This window comes from Tinamus guttatus, unplaced genomic scaffold (assembly GCF_059628265.1).
Source record: "Tinamus guttatus ecotype Peru unplaced genomic scaffold, ASM5962826v1 Tinamus_guttatus_pri_ptg000240l, whole genome shotgun sequence".
Lineage (NCBI taxonomy): Eukaryota > Metazoa > Chordata > Aves > Tinamiformes > Tinamidae > Tinamus > Tinamus guttatus.
Window position 1 is genome coordinate 6,502,779 of NW_028288774.1, and position 17,623 is coordinate 6,520,401.

Consider the following 17,623-nt stretch of genomic DNA (forward strand, 5'->3'; position numbering starts at 1 on the left):
ACTGCAAAAGAATAAGCATGGCTGATAAATGAATAAAACATTTCACCAAAACAAATCATCCATCCAACATTCTGTCCAAAATCATGTGAATGAAAACAACTGATGAACAACTGTCAGCACAGTAGAAAATCTTCACGTCTAGGCTGCCTATGCTTTACTGAGGTTTAACACTGCTGGCTTCAGCTCAGTCCCTGTGGATATATGCTAGGATACAGGAGTGCAACTTCATGATTATTTTAATCTCCATTTAACTAATCTACAGGGTAGACTAGAAAGCCAGGCCATAAGGCTGGCAGAGACTTTCAAAAGAAGACATAAAGGATTGTATAGCTGTGAGACAAACTCCATGGAGAAAAAAAAAAAAAACATGAATCTGAATAAAATCTGGGATGTTTATTAGAAATAACTGAAATCATGTATCTTGATGTAGCAACAAATCATCAGACTGATAATCAATAGGATGAGACAACCAAAATATCTGGCCTTTCTTTGACAAGCACATATGGATCCTGTTTCATTTAATGTGCTCTGGCTAATATTACCCTGCACTGTCTATTATTAAAATAGTCACAGTTACATTTTCCAAAAACGCTTATGCTTTTTAAACTGAGAGGCAGACTAGAAGATGGGAATATACATTTCCTTAATCAGCACCTGCTTCATTCTGTATGAATAAGTCTTTGTCTTTGACTAACAAGCTATCTAGAGACCTACTTACTGGTAAGGATTTGATTACAAGCCCAGAGTGTCATTTCAGAGAAGGGACTCGCCCAGCACTGGTGGCAGGAGTGCAATCTCTCCAAGTCTGCTTCAGCCCCATAGCAGTTTAGCAATTCCACTTTCTCCAGGATTTGTAGAACTGTTTTGATGTAAGATGATAATATGACAGATTAAGATATGACACAAAATGATAATATGGCCACTGATAGTGTGGCACGTGAGAATGAGACATAGCTGGAAACACTGAGAGTCCCAGGTCTCCCTCTCTCTAACCCTATTCCACATTTACTGGAATAACTTTGCAAATGTTCTAATTTAGAAGCAATGTCAAGCTGAAATATCTTCCAACTGGATCTCGGTCATCATTTCTGCAGCTCTTGGCACTCATAATGGAAGACTCAGTAAAAGAGCTAAATCATCCGTTTGCATGATATGCAGTACATCAGAATTCCAAACAACTGCTCAGGTTGGGAAAGAGGAAGTGTCTTACCAGGATGGATAAAAGAAGTAACCCTGTGTTTGAGAATCAGACTCTGCAAGGAAGGTCAAACCACAGATATTCCCCTCCGAGCCCAGGAGCTTCTTTGTGAGTCTGTGCCTGCCTAGTTCAACTGCCCATGCACCCACCTGGGCTAGGCTGCTGGGATTCTCCAAAAACAGCACTGATTTGAGACATACTGCTCCATCTCCCTTCTTCCCAACTCCCCCTTGTATTTCCATATATTGTGAAATAGCTGGGACCCCTATCTCTGCCATTTTACCAGCTTCTCCATACTTTGGAGAAGACTGTACTTACCGAAGAACAACCTGTCCCTCACCAGTTTTGAGGAGAGCTGGGCACAGCAAGAGCACATTTTTCTTCCTGCATTTATCTGAAACCTGCACGTAAAATTTATAGGAATATGATTTTACTCCAAATTTTTTTTTCTAGGCCTAGTACCAATCTAAGAGGTTATGTATTTTATAATGATTTTTCACCCAACTCTCTAGCTATTACAAACCATTACAAACATGGAACTAGCTGCCCCATTATAGTGCAGCAAATAACAGGTTCTCTCCAAGCGAAGTGAAGTACTCAAGTGGGTGAATAAAGGAAAACAGCTAAGGATTTTTTATAATTAAACTTAGCCATTTTGAACATCAATTGTAACAAGATTCAATACTGTTCCTACGGAAGCAAGGTGATTAAATTGCTATAATCTCTCTCGTGTCTTATAAAGTGCTGTAAATATTTGTTAAGAGAAGCTTGTTGGAAGGGCTCAAAATCTCCTAACCAGGACACTAAACAGGGTACATAGGAAGCTCTGCCCAGGAACACATCTGCTCAGGAACACAGACTCCAAGAAGCATTTTGACAAGTTCTGCGCAATGGAAGCCGACCAGCACTCAGAAATCCATGCCGGCTTTGGAGATCCCACAGCAGCATCCCTGGGGACATTGCTTAACTTTCTGGACTGCTTCAACTCTAGTTGTCAAAGCAGACACTGCAGCTGTCAGCAGCTGCCTCTCCTTTATGTCTCAGTACTTGTTGGTCTCCTTTTCCTGCCTTTTCTCCTCCACAAAGAGCCAGATTTTCCACACAATTTAAGTATCACCTTTTATTTAAAGCCAGTCCAGAACAGTGCAACTCAGCTGACTGAGACCATCACAGACTCCGGAGGAGCAGTGTAACTGGCTTTGTGATTTCTCACACACAGCCAGAGCCTGAACCCAAGTTCTGGGTCTGAACACTTCTGACTTGGGGAGAAGTCTGTATCCCCATCAAGAATTTGTTACTGCCTCTAGTTTCCTTAATGGGCCACAGGAAAATTCTGATATGAAGCAGAGAGAAATGGGAAAAGACGGAACTGAACTCAAAGCCAAACTTTCAAGCTAACCTCTATCACTACGGACAATAACAAAATCCCACATCCAAAGGTCTATGGCTCTGTTAGACTCCAGAGCTGGACCGGAACTCTACAGCTGAACCCCAGCTTTAAAATGAAAGATTTCAGCTTTCAACATTGCCCAGTAGCTGTGGCATTGGTTAGAGGAATGAGTTATTCACAGGAATTTATGCCAACTGCTCAAACCTCACACATTCATCTATTGTTTCTCTTGCCCAGGTTATCTGTTCTTCTTTAATGGCTAATCCATCCGCCCAGGCAGCTCTCCAGGTTCCCTTTGTAGCTGCTGGAGCCTGCTTGGGAGGAGCAGTTCTTCAGACAGTGGTATTTGTTGGACCCTATATCCCACAGTATCTTCCAAAATCTCACTTGAAAACGCTCTTTATGAACAACACAGTCCCTTATTGCTGATTATATTTACGAGATTAAACAAGATTCTACAACTACAAGATTAAAAGGAAGGAGAGATGGCCAAGTGAACTAGAGCACAGCACTGCAACCTGCCACCAAGCTGCTCTAAGCCAAGCGTTGACCCTGATGCCCGTTACCCTCATGCAGACCACCTAATTTCTGCCTTATGTCAGGCCTAGTATATGCCAGTGTCCCCAGCTTTCTATTCCCAGGGGCTCTGGTCCCAGTGAAAAAAAAACAATATTTCTGCTGGACAATAGCAGACACCTTCTTCTTCACTAGAATTTGGTTAATTTGAAGCTTAATTCATTAGTGTTGTCTTTTACACTAATTACACTACACTAATTTTACACTAAAGACCACTTTGGACCATTGATACTTAGTAAGCAGATACCATCCTTTCACGTGAGCCAGTGAGACCAAGCAGGAACCTTACCAGGGCAAGATCTCTCTGCACTAATACATATGGCTGAAATAAATGCATTTTTATGCTAACCGCCTTTTTATTCCACTAATAAAGGACTACACCTGCTAAAAGATGAATAATCCAGTAAACATACACCAGGGCTATATACTGAATAGTCTTTACATGACCTTACGAATAGCAAAGAAGGAAGAAACCCCAGAAATTTTAATTACAGGATCGTTATTCATAGATCTTCAAGGAGGAAAAACATTTCGATTGCTTTCCTTTCTCTTGGGAAAAAAAAAAAAAAGTGCTTTGAAGCAAGAGCTGTGCATCTGTCAGAGCAAGAGGCTCTTCCTCGGACAAGGCAGGTGGCCTGTGTAACATCGAGTTCAACATTCTCACTGAGACGCGACACACGCAGCCCAGCTGCGCAAGGGCTCTCCAGCAGATCTAGCTGGTCTCCTCTTCAAGGAAATTTCCACCTGTTTCACTGCACTCAGGACCCTGAGGAGTCACACAGTAAGAAGACTTTCCTCAGCAGATCTCTTTATCTGTATTTAATGCCAGAATTGTGGATGCAATTTCTTGTACAAACACAACGATAATTTACCTGTTTGCCTGTTTTATTAAAAATGGTTTTACCAATTTTTCCCAAGTTGAAATTACCACTGTGTCTATAATCTTGCATTCCCTTTTTCTCATTTTTTTAGTGGTCAAGTGCTTTCTTATAGATGTCAGGTGAAAATGTCGCAGAAACACCAGAGATTAAATAACAATATTTAAATATTTCATCTGAATTTAGGGGAACAGATTGGGAAACTGAAACCATATGGCACATATGACAGGAAATACCACTGTCCACAAGCACAGCAGAAGCAACTGCCTCAGACATCTCTTAATAGTATGATAAGTTTCTTGAATTCACACAAAGCCAAGCATGGTTTCCCCAACTGGATCCAGAAAGCCACATCAATTTTGGTCTGATTAAAGAGTCATTCAAAACCACAAGAAGCAAAACAATGTTACATTTACTGCCACATTCCTGTGAGTGCTAGTACAGAAGATGAATGAAGTCCACATGGTTCCTTGCATATGGAACACTGCTCTGATTAGTATTAGGAATGTGCACCTCTTTATACTCTTGAGTCTTGACTAATATGGAATGGATCATTATTTTCCAACCCAATATCTGTCTGGAACTTCACATATAGATTTTTCATCTGTTAACATGTATGAGTGTATTACAAAGAAAGCCTCTGTTTCACAACTTCACTAGATTTCAAGGCACAAACCTTTTTGCTTTTAATATACCTGAAGACTCCCTTTTTAAAATCATCACTCAAAACAACACAAACCACTCACAGTAGCTCCTCACCGTTCTGGTCATTAAAAAGTGAACACTAAGGGCACAAGCAGTACATGGGCAACAGAGAGGGAAGTCATGTAGGAACTGCAAAAATGACGACTCCAGTCCTAGCCCTTATGTACACCTGACATAAAGGAGGGAAGGGGACTGGGACTGCTTAGCCTAGAGGGGGAAACTAATTGCTGTCTTCTGCTATCTACAAGACTCATGGAAAAGACAGAGCCAGAAAAGATGAGAGATAATGGCTACAAATAGCAACCTGAGAAATTCTGACAGGAAATAGAGACCTTCATAGAAATATAAAGAACAAATTCCTCACAGTGGTGGTTAAGCAGCAGCCCAGGAACCCTCCTGGGGTATTGTCAGTACTGAGCCAGATGCAGCCCTGAGAAACTTACCCTCCCTTGAGCAGAGCTTACACCAGCTGACTCCAGGGTCCTTTCCAACCCTAGCTGGCTGGGATTTTATGTCTCACTAAAGTGCTCACCGCATTACTCAAGATTCACAGACTTTTTTTTTAGGGGACTTCAGACTTTTATCCACCAACTGTATTAGAAGTATTAATTGCAGGAAGAGAAAGCTTTATTAAATCTATTATGACAGTGGCAATGTTTGAGCTATGTACAAGCATTCAGGTGAGCAGAAGATTCAGTTGCTTATAGACCAAAACTGCTCGACACCTTTAGAGCAATTATTTGCATAAAAAACACCCAAAGTGTCAGTGACAAAGTCTTTTCTAAGTTTGAAACAGCATGTAAATCTATCAAAAAAAACTTCACAGGCACCTGGCTTGCCTAAGTACAGAAGTGCAACCTAGAGAATGGGGTCTAATTCTACTAGTATAAATTATGCATATGCACCATACAAAACTATGACAACTTCTTTAAATTTGCTGGTGGAATTATTTTGGCTTGTCTTTAATCACCCTTGACAGATTATTATAATTATAATGACTGGAATTCCCCCCATCTCTGCATATATTGAATAAAGCACTTTGGAAAGAGACTGCCAAAAAGCAGCACAAAACAATGAATTTCTGTGCTTGTCCACAGATCTTTCCACTGCCCTGCCAAAATGCACAAACTATAATATGCGGGGAGCAGACTTACAGTTCCCATGAGATGGGAGAGCCCATTATGATTTTGTTTTATTGAACCCAACATTTCTTTTCATTTAAAGAAAGATTCATACCAAAACTGAGCATTTTGTTTTGATTAGTATAAAAACAAAACAAAGCAAGGAAAATGAGAATTGCCACCTAGTACGTGGCAGCACATTGACAGTCCCTGATCAGAGACGAGCAGTGTAATGCACAAGACACTTTCCAGTGTGGATTGCACGGTTGTCTGACTGCTTATGGAGAAGGTTGGTGATGATATAAGAATCATTAAGGACTCTTTCCACAGTATAACAAACAACCAACCTGCCCCGCCTCCGCCTCTCTCCTCCCTGAAAAATTTCTACTTAGAATTAGAGGAAAGATAATTCCATCTGCCTCTCCTCTGCCAAAGCTTGTCCCATGAGCCTAGAGGACAAAACCCCCAAGATTATGCTCCAAAATAAAAAATCAGTGTATGTCCCTACAGCTTCTCAGCTTCAAAGGATGCTGCCAATCCAGTGACTTCTTCCTTGCTCGAGTCCCATTTTTCTGCATCTTCTGTCAAAACTACAGTATCATGAGAAGCTGTGAGAAGAATGAAACTGGGGTGTGCTTTGCCTCAGCCACTAATCAAAATGCTCACTGGAAAGTGAATCAGGAAGTCAGTCAGGACAACCTCCCACTTGAAGAAACTGCTCACAACTGCCAAAAGCTACAGCTGATCTGGCTACATCCTGAACACCCCCAGGCATGACAATTTCACAGCCTGTCTGGTCAACTTCTTCCAGGGCCGCAGTGTTCTCCTCGTGAAATTGTCCTTGCTGATGTCCAATCTCAACCTCCGAGCTGCAATTTGTGGCCATACCCTTTGCTACAGTAATTAGCACAACCAAGAAAAGTTTGGGTCAGTTGTCTTTTCTGCCCTTCAAACCTTTATAAGCAGCTATTAGATTGGCTCTGAGCATCCTTTTTAGCAGATCAAACAAGCTCAGCTTCCTCAGCCTCTTCACGAGGAGTGTTCTCTAGGCATCTGGCCCTCCTGACAGACCTCCAGTTTTCCACAGATGAAGTTCATTGTTCAAGGTAAAATAAAGCACCCTTTGTATCCACTGTAACAATACAACACTGAAAGGGTTAAAAACAATGCAGATACTCATTACTTATGTGGAAAATCTGTGCTCTGAAGGGCTGCCCAATTTTCAGTAATTATAAAATCTTTTTTATGTTGAAAGAATGTATGCATAGGCCATACATTTCCTTCTAAGACCAAAAGAAACATGTTTTTCTTGTGAGGCTTAATCAAAACAGTGTTTTCGTTGTGCATTCCTGATGGCTCCATAGCTAAAGGAAATTAATTTTTCTTTAACCAGCAGCTGGGACTGAGAGGAGACCAGAAATGGTGCTGCAGACAACTGCTTTGGGGGCAGTCTACAGAGAACGGCTGAAAAACTCAGCCTGACTACACAATCCTGTGAGGATAATCTTGCCAATGGAGTCCTGTGAACTCTGTATCCATTTCACTTCTTTACATTTTTACACCACTCATGGCTTCAAGCCAAGACCTTGGTTAAGAAGAACGATTTAGTTCTTGAAAGGCATGACAAAAAGTTGACCAAACAGTCTGTTTCCAATACTGCTCAACGAGGTTTGAAGCGGTCAAGACCTCCTGCATGCAGGCTCAGAGTTATGCTAGTTCTGATGCATCAAGGCCATTTACCTCAATTCAAAACCCTCTCTACTGATAGCAGTTGATTGTTCTCGTACAGGGCATGTTCACCAGAGCATTTTCTGACCGTTACTATTCAACATCCCGCTGGGAGTCCATGTGCTGCAACAGGTCCTTACCTACAATGTCTTCATAGGCATTTTCTTCTAAAGTGCTCTTGGATCCAAATTTATGCTGGCTCTCAGTCCCATTTTCAGTTGGGGAGGGAGGGTACAAGGACTGCAGACTTGAAGCATCCTCAAACTCAAAGGATTTTCTAAAGTTTAAAACAACAAGTAAAGTAATTAGTAACTAGAATGCAAGCTGACCCAAATATTTATTTGAGCACATCTTTGCTGAGCAATGTGGATAAAGTGACAAAAAAAAAGGCCCTGGAAATCTGTGGCCTTCCCTCTTCAAGGACAACACATTTTCCTAGGAAGTATTTCTCCACCATTCGCTCTAGAAGACTTGGGATTTAGTTTTGAAAACTCTTCCAGGTCTTACTTATACCTTCATCTATGGCCCTGCATAAAGGTCACTGTACAAATGCCAAAGCAGATTCACACATGCAGGAATCACCTATTCCCCCGGCACACACCACATCGAGCACTGGCAATTGGGGATTATGTGAGCAGGACATTAAGGCTGTGTGGGGTGAAGGAGCTACGGAGGGTGATGGCTGGGGCCCCAAAGGCTCTGGCTGTCTGGCAGGATGCTTCACTGACGAGGAAATATTTCACTGAGAGGGAATATTGGTCGCTTCTGCCTGCGTCTTGACCATCGTTGTGCCTGGGAAGTTTGCCACAGCTCCAGCCCACATGGGTATGGGATAAACCTGCAGGTTGCCAGAGGCTGTAGCAGGGCTGATACAGGTCAGTCGCCCAGCAATCATCCTATTTACAGTCTGACCGATGCAACCTTCCTCCCACCCTGGCACTCTAGGGACAATTCTCCACAGCCTCCAAAGAGCTTCTCTCACAGCAGCTCCAGGGCTGCTGAGCAAACTGTGGGCATTCTTGTTTGCCCAGCATTTGTTCTCCGAGAGGGTATCTGTACCCTAGCGGAGAGGTACCTGGTTTGCACTGCCAGGTCTCCCTGTGTGAGCTTTAACACAATCCAATGCTGAAGATGAAGTGGCGTGAAAGATAGGCTCACCCCAGAGTGCAAACTCAGGAGCGCTGCGAGGCTTGTACAGGCTGTGCCGATGCCCTCACTTCCCTCACTGATACCCACACCAGCTGGATTTAGCAGTAACCAGCCTGCAGTCAACCAGCTGAGGTGAAACATACTTTGACAGCAGCCAAGGTGCAGAAGAAATACACGAGTATATGCATTACCCGTACACATTAGAGACTGCATCAATGCAAAAACGAGTTCACTGTATTTGACAGGAGCAGCCAGTCACTTGGCTGCTGGAGGAGACTTACAGGTCCAGAGCTGGCTTAGGAGAAGTCTTCCACCTTTCCAAACCTTAAGGGTCATCATCAGGTGCATGGTACAGACACCAAGACATTGACAGAAACAAGCTGAGAGTTTCAGACCCACATGTCAGCTCTTCCTCACCTATCAGCAGTTCTAACAGTCTTCAAGGCAACGATACATAACGGTGTATGAAGTGAGACTATGTAGGTAAGCACATTAATATCCACTCTCACAAATTTCAAGGCCACACTGTTATGGCAGGGACACTGCACAGGGCCACAGAAGGATTTTGTGCAATAGCACTCAGCAGTGCTTCATGTGTCCCAAGGTCACCCTGCAACTCTCATCTTCGGTTCTGCATCTGGACCTCCAACCACTGGGGAATATCCAGACCATGTTGATTCACAATGTGGAAGCTACTGTGACCACCAGCACCCCTGGCTACAACCTTTACCTACGCTAGCAGACAAACACAGAAGACTTTCTTTATTTCATCAAAAGGTTAAATTAAACACAAGAAAAGCAGTCTTTTAGAAAAAGCTATTAGAACAATAAATATCTTCAGGTATTCTCAGTGCTTTCCAGTGAGGGTAAAGCCACAACAAGTAACACAGCTACAAGTAAAAACTACATCTATTCTTAAAAAGAGAACAGCTTAGAGACTAATAACTAGTTGCAACAAAACATTGTGGCTCTTAGATGGCTTGTATGGTCTCAAACTCCTTGTATATGCTGAAGTGCTTCTTACCTTAAATAAAAGAAGTACCAAAAGAAAGAAAACAGCAGTTACAAGTATGAATTACATCTCAAAAAAAAAAGTAGAGACTGAGGTTTCAAAAAATTTTAACAAAATATTGTGCTTCCTAGATGACTTGGTCTAGGCTGCAGACTCAAACTCCATGCGACTGTGTACTCAGAGACTGATTTTCGTTACTTAGTTGTAGCTCACAAAGTGATTCTGCGGCCAATCTTATCTCTTGTTATTTGCTCACCTCCTCTGCCCATCGCACACACCCCCTTACCATTTTACAAAGACCATTTTTTCACTTGTCCTTCAATTATCCAACAAAGGTTGTCATTTTTATCCAAACACTTAGAAGTACTTTTGTCTTCTCCACATTACAAATGCTGTGCTGAACAAAATGAGGTTAGATTTCATAAATTCTTATCAAGATCTAGGTCTGTTTCCTCTAACTGACATTATTGCCCAAATTGCAAGATGAGCACTGCTAACAAGAGCTTGGCTTTTCCTTTTCCCCCTCCTCCTCAGGGAAGCAACGCACATCACTAGAGCCGCCTGATCCATTTCAGAAGCAGGTGTTTCTTGAAAGGAAAGAATCTGAAGGCTCCTCTTCTTTTTCTGTCCCAGCACATTTCAGGTCAGGTTGTGCTGACATAAACTTAGACTCAAGTCAACATCCAGCAGCAGATCCTGCATGCACTGCCTGCATTCAAGATGTTTAGCAGTTGCTTGCACAGCTTATTGCTAAATATTGTGTGCATGCGTTTTCTGCACATACCTACAGAGCTGAACATGTTAAAAGTGCCATTCTTTCAATGTTTATCAATAAATATCCCTAAAATTTCCCAAACAATGAACAGAAACAATTTACCACTTCCAAAACATCCCTGAGAATCATGCAGTTAAGACAACGCGAACCTCACAGAGTGCTGGGCAGAAGTAGCCATATCCTCTACTCACCAGTAACTCAGGAGAATCATTAAGGCGCTTCTGCAGTGAGGCATGGCTTTTTCAGTGGCAATCCTCTATGGCTACTGATGCCACTTCAACAACACTTCTAAACACTTAAATAAATAAAATCTCCCATGTCCCATAAAGCTGACACAACCACTATGTTAGCAAGCTTTGGATACACAAATCCTCTGACGACGTGTTTTGGTAGGACTTTGGAAGATTAGCTACAGTCCTGCTATAAGAAAATAAGGAAATTACACTCTACGAAACATCTCAAAGATGGGCATTTGTGCTGAAGTGAGAGAGAGAACCCTCAGCACACACAATCTATAGCCTTTTCCAGGGGTGGATGAACATAGGTTGGAGAGCTCCAAAATTGTAGCCACGTAAAAGCAATACACCAGGGCATCCAGGGGAAAACATACATCCCACAAACAACTCCTAGCGTTTCTCAGAACAAAAGCATCACATTAGAGGGAGAATATTTTTTGCTATTAAAAAAAAGACACCACACGTAATAATTGTGAAATCAAGCAAACCCCCTTTCCTTGGATGTTACCTATTCTGGGATTTTCTGTGGAAGCGTGACTCTTTCTTCTGCCTCCTGGTGACAGGGGGGGCAGGGGTGGACGGGAGCGGGGGAGGAGCGGCAGGCGCAGCACACAGGGGTAGGCCATTGCTCGCTTGGCTTTTGGGATTTTTGTCAGCTTCGTACTCAAAGGTGCGTTTGGGCTTGGGGACAGGATTCACCACTGTGTTAGCTGGGCTTTCAAGGAGCAGTTTAGGGCCAGCCAAGTTTGCAGTAACCCCTGGTTTTGTTTTATTGTTTTTTTCAGCCTCAGTACGTGTTTCTGGATCACTCCCCAAAATAACACTCCCTCCTTTGCTATCGCTTAGGTTTTCACTGAGTCCCTCCACAGTACTCAGAGACTTTTTCCTCCCTTTGTCAACACTGTAACAGCTACTGGGTAACTGGGGGAGGCCTCGGCCCGGCTGCTCTTTTAGTGCCTCCTCAATCTTCTGTATTCGATTGAGCACGGCCGAAGATTCTTTCCTCATGTGGCCCTTGAGGAAAGCAGCAGCAGGAGGCTCGCTCCTGTCTGTCCTCTTTTCCAGCCGATGGCAGGAATCTCTGTCCAGCAGTTCCTCCTCCTCTGTTTCTGGGTAAGAACACTCGGAAAACGTTCGGCTCATCCTTCTGAACCCTTTGAAATCAAAGGTTTTCTCGCTGCATGGAGAAGTCAGCACGCTAGGGCAGCTCTCACTGCCCGACCTCTCGCCAGCATCCCTCTTGTCCATGCAAGCGCTCGCCCTGGGAGATGGTTCCCGGCGGCACTCCCATTCCGTGATCTTCTGCCTGATGTCCAGGGCCTGCGAGCGGACACTCGACCGGCTGAGTGACAGGTTCCTCAGGTTGGCTGCAGTGCCCAAGGAGAGAGTGCTCCGGGTGAGCAGATGGCTCCCTATCGCGTCCCCATCCTGAGCCTCCTTCGGGCTCTCCTTGTGGTCCTCTGCCTTGAACACGGAGAGCCTCTTATCCAAAGCGCCCACACTGACGGCTTTGAGAGGGTGGCTTGGCGAGTCGGTGTCCGAGGCGCTCGTGGAGGTGCTTCGCAAGGCAGCTGTTCGGCTGCTCCAGTCCTGGAGGCGCAGTCTGGAATTGGAGACTTTGGTGAGGCGAGAAGCGCGGCAAGAGTCCTCGCTATCGCTGAGTGGGTAGGCTGGGCTTCTTGGCGGGGACAAGAGAGGTGGCGGAGAGACTGACTGACACCTAGAAGCAGAAAGAAATAAAAAATCAAGTCCTGGGGAAGAATTGGAGTTATGGAGTTTCTTCTTGCCGTAGGTAAAGTGGAAGATGCCTGCACATCACACAACTGCCCCCAAGCCTCACCAAGGAGCCACCAAACACCATTCAGCCACAAAGTTGGGGGACCAGCAATTAACCACAGGTGGGCCAAGTATTTGGCACTCGCAAAGCCAGTTTTCTCATCCATTTTTACCTCCTTTGCATCTACTGCATATACTAGAAAGACTCCCTGGCCTCCAATGTTAAGGATTTACTCTTCCTACTCTGTAGGAAACGGGCATTTTCCTACAGGGTGAATATTCCCCCTGAAGCAAAATTTAGAAAGGTTGACCAGCAGGGAAGACAGTTTATTCATTGGTTGCAGGGAGCAAACAAATTTAAAAAGATGTGAGTTTGTAATTCATAAAGACTGAAGCAAACTATCATCTTGGCTAGCAGCTGTGCTATTTTAATTCGAATCCCTGATGTATACAGTAAGCTAAAAAAAAAGGGAAGAAGGGACCTGTTTTGTCATTGGTCTGATGCTGCAGCCAGATTAAATTCTCAATATCAAGGAGAACACATATAATTTATCAAAAGAATGTTGCAAACTGCAAACTGCAAAAAAAAAAAAAAAAAGCACGTTAATCTTCCCACAATGCACACCGAATAACATAAACTATACAGAAAGGTGTCAATGTTACTCTGAGGGAAGAAAACGACACACAACAAAACACCTTAGAATACTTTCTTGTTGTGGTTTGCAAAATCAGTCACTGTTCCTGGGGTTTTGTACATTGTTACAAAGACTTTAAAAACAAAAAGAGAAAAGGAAATTAAGCAACACATTATTCGGCAATGAGCCGGCAATGAGAAAATTAAGCCAAAACTATGTCATAAAGGTTTTTACTGCTCTGCCACAATACAAAGCATAGCAGAAATGCTAATGACTCCCTTGACACTTTGCCCTAGAAACCCTTGCGATTCCAAGAGTAAGGAAAGAGGAGAAAGAACAAAAATAATGCCACGCACGTGCTGTTGAGTTTGTGTTCTATAAGGCATGCAGATAACAACCAGTTATTCTATGTTATCCTCAACCGTCACTCCACTAACTTAGACTGGAGATGCTGTTCTCCATTTCTGTACATCATGTAGGCCTGCTCTAGAGCTACACTAACATTTCTCTCAATGAAGCAAGTTTAAACCTAGTTGAAATGTATTTTACATATAAAGACCACACTGCTGCCTTTGAAGTTGCCCGCTCGCTAAATGCACTGTCAGGACTCAGTAAAAGAAAAGAGACAGGCCCCGGCCAAGAGGCCATGTGGAATTCTTTAGCATATGGAGCACACATTAAAACATTTTTTCTTCCCTCTCCAGCATGGGAAAACTGACACCCAAATTAATGAGGCCCCTTTCAATTAAAAGAACGTGTTAGTTCCTAAATGATAATCTATACTGACAACAGCAAGAACAAATTACAAGATGACTGGGGTCTAGCTAGTTGGTAACGGGCAGCAGAGGTGCAAGATCCTGCTGACAATCCTTTCTCTGTCTTTGACTCACCATATAGTAGAAAATACTGTAAGCATTTCTTTCACTTATCTGGGAAGATGTGATCATCTTCACTTACTGTATGATATGCGAAGTCATCTTCCTAGCCTTTTTAGTGGTGTTCCTGCCTTATATTGTGCCACACAGAGTTCAATCAGAGCAGGAGCTCAATCTGATGGTATGACCGAAACATGTACGTGACAACTCTGCCAAAGAAAGCACGCAATGCAGCGGAGAAAACCACTCAAATCTAGGAACATGCAGAACCTCCAAGGAGAGGACAGTCTTTCTGCTAAGGCATCGTTTATTAACTACTCCAGAATAGTCTCTCTAACCATAACTCATTAACCACTTCCTTATGCAAGTGAACAATCTTCTGAAGGAAACAAATTATTTCAGCCCTATTTTAGTATAAGGTAAATGGGGCATAACTCACAATTATTGAATCGACACTTATGTCAATCCTGTCTTATATTTGACTGACCCACCAGGCCAACTTCTCTGCAGGATTAACGTAGACTGTGTCAGGAAAAGGTCTGCTGCCTCCTCAGGAGAAGAGGAAAGATGGGAAAGCATGGTGTGCGTGACTGCAGGAGTTGCACAACGCATCTCCTTACAAGCACAAGCCATTCTTTTAAATCCCAGGTTCCTGGTAAACTCACTGCATTTACTGCTCAAGCTTGAGCCCCTGAAGTCAGTTACAAAACTGCCGCGCGCTTTCCCCGGACAAGTGTGGGCCTGCACAGTAAATGGCCCTATGGAGGCGTCTGCCGAGAAGCACTCATGATACTGCCGGTCAGCGATATTCTGCCTTACCCTGACTCATGCCATCAACTAAAACAATCAGTTAGAAGTTATAGAATCAATTCAGCACGCAAGAGAGGCAAAACCACGTGCGCCTGTCTGCTGGCATGTGGCCTCCAACAGAGAAGCAAGGAGAGAATCCAAAAAGCTGGTTCTTCCCCAAGAAACTTACTTCCATTGGAAGAATATTCCCTTGAAGGCACAATAGTTTTGCAGTCTTTCAGACTAGTATTATTGGATAGACCACAATGAAATAACTTGCAATCCTTTTGCAAAGCAAAATATTTTTATTGAAGCTTTCTACATACTGAATGATATATGCAGCGCCTTACAATGCGTATCATTACACATACCTTCACAATATTGGATATAAGAGCATAAGTAAAATTACTGAATCGAATTCAGGCTCCTCCTAACATGCACCTGTGAAGAGAACCCTCCTTCTAGTCAGCGATATTACTTGGGGAGTATTGGCACTTCTCAGCACAAACTGAAACGACATGCTCAGGTTCCCTTGTCAGGTGAGGAACCCCCTATAGCTTCCAGCACAGGGGCAGCCGCCGAGGGGCTGGCGAGCGGTCACAGCCCCTGGCGCCCGCCGGGCTGTGCTGCTCCATGCGGAGCAGCGCAGGCCAAGCCCAGGAGGCTGCTTCCCTCCCTCTAGCCTGTGCTGAGCCCTGCTGCTGTGAACTGCTCCCCGAGGAATGGCCAGGTGCACTCACAATAAGGAAAAAAGAAAAGAATAATAATAAAAAAAAAAAGTAATTTTAGTGACTACCTGTAAGACTTGGAGATACAGATATAACTGAGCTCTAAAGTCTGATTCATTTTCTCCCTTCCAGCTTATCAAAACTTTTCCAGACCAGCTCTCAAATAAAAACACATTTTCCCAGGAGCAATGTCTATACTCCTATCAAAGTTCAGTATCATCACAAAGCCCAGTACCAATGGCCACCTGCTTTCACCTCCGCTGAATTAACATCCATGGGTGATGGTGGAGATGCACCTCCTTTACAGCAGCGAGAACACAAGTCACTTGCTAGACTGCCCCAAAGTAACCTGCACTCTGCTCCTTACCAAGCTCAAGAGAACAAAACCCTACTCCTGCCACCATTGGGAGGCCCCCACAAATACCCTAAGGTTCTTCATGCCACAACTGCTAGAGCCCTCACCCCGTGTCTCACCTAAAAGCTAGGTAGTCTCTGATGTTGGAGAGGACACCAACCTTTTGCTATCTGCAAAACACGCGGCTACGCAGAAAGGCAGCGGCATTTAATCCTTGGAGAAGGCTTTAAAGCAGGCACTGCACACCGACTCTGCACACTGAGCTGCCCGCCTGTACGCGTCCACTGCACGCACCGGCACGGGGGAGCAGCGAGTGGCAGAGCGAGCGCCGGCCTTGCGTCCACCACTGCTTCAGAGGTGTCTTTCAGCAACAGGAGACAGTCAGGATGGGGGCCAGCACGCTGCCTTTATACTTCTCTGGGAGGCCAGATGAAGGTAAATAAGGAGGGCTTGCATTTACTAAGAGCTTGCATCTGCAGTACACCAGGGTTTTACAGACACGAACGAGTTTGCATTAACCTTTATTTCAGGCTGGGGATTAAATTTGCCTGGGGACTGGTCAAGCATCCTGCCTCGGGCAGAAGGGTTGTGTTCCTCGAGCTCCCACTTCAGACCTAGCAGGAAGGACTTGGCAACGCTGCTCTCGCTCTCCTCAGGCACTGGGAATGGCTCCACGGAGCACCCTGTGCCCAAGGAAGCAAGTCAGGAGAAGCTGCTCAGCAGTCTTTCAGTTCTGCAAATCCCATTACCCTGCTTAAACTAACTCCTTCAGAATAAGACGACAGTTTTTGGCTCTCACTAATGGAGGGAATTTCCCATTTCAACATGCTCAAGCCCCTGACAGCCCATTTACCGGAAAAAAAAAAAAAAAGAGAGAGTTAGGAACATGCATAGAAAATCCTCCTTTCAGAAGCTACAAAATTCAGTGAACTAAAACAAACATTTGATTTTCCCAGTAATTGAGCACAAAAAAATATTTCTCAAGAAGATTTAAAGACATACATTTCCATTCATTAAACTGCTTATAATATCCATCTTCAGCTGGATCCCAGGGTGATGTAAACCAATGCAGTCCCACCAAGGTCACCACATTAATTATTATGATCTGGAAATAGTTCCTTTACCCTCACAAGCATTTCTTAAGATCTCAGTTTTTTCCTTAGAGGGAGGGTAGGAACCCAGCAAATTCTGGATTTTCTTTAATCAGGCTGAATGCACAAGCACAATCTGTTAATTTAAGAACCACCAGTCCTTGAAACTTGCCCCTTAACAGCATGTTTAAACATGACTGTTCCCCAATGTGCATGGATGCTCTCAGCTTTGCTTTTTCAAAGTGTAAGTAATTTTTCAGCATTATCTTCCCAGAATCTCAAAATAATAAACTCTTTGGAACCAAATCTGCTAGAGCTTTGCAAATATTCTAAACTTACACGCACACAGTTTGGAATGGGTTATAAAATCATTTTATAAACTGTGACATTTAGTTTTTTTTACTCCTCATCTGAACCCATTCTGGGTTCAGGAACCTGTAAGCCTAGAACTGGAAAAGCTGGTTTGAAAAAGCTGTTGTAAAATAGGTTAATTCCTTTTCTGCTGTCACAAGCCAGAAAACATTATGAAGTCCCAGTATACTTTATTGAAATAGTCTATAGGCAAAGGGGAAAAGAACTGAGCTGGATGCCAGAAAATCCTGAATC

At 43.6% G+C, this 17,623-nt stretch overlaps 1 protein-coding gene across 2 annotated transcripts in view; it reads right to left on the reverse strand.

Annotated features, from left to right (window-relative positions):
• Positions 1-17,623, reverse strand: part of DENND2B (DENN domain containing 2B) — a 104,028-nt gene that overhangs the window by 48,854 nt on the left and 37,551 nt on the right. The window contains exons 3-4 of one of the 2 annotated variants that reach the window (XM_010225815.2): positions 11,277-12,488; positions 7,737-7,873 (exon numbers count right to left, since the gene is read on the reverse strand). In XM_010225815.2, coding sequence (XP_010224117.2) covers positions 7,737-7,873; positions 11,277-12,488 — 1,349 coding nt within the window. The remainder of the gene's footprint in view (positions 1-7,736; positions 7,874-11,276; positions 12,489-17,623) is intronic. The other variant, XM_088525742.1, reaches the window with a different exon arrangement.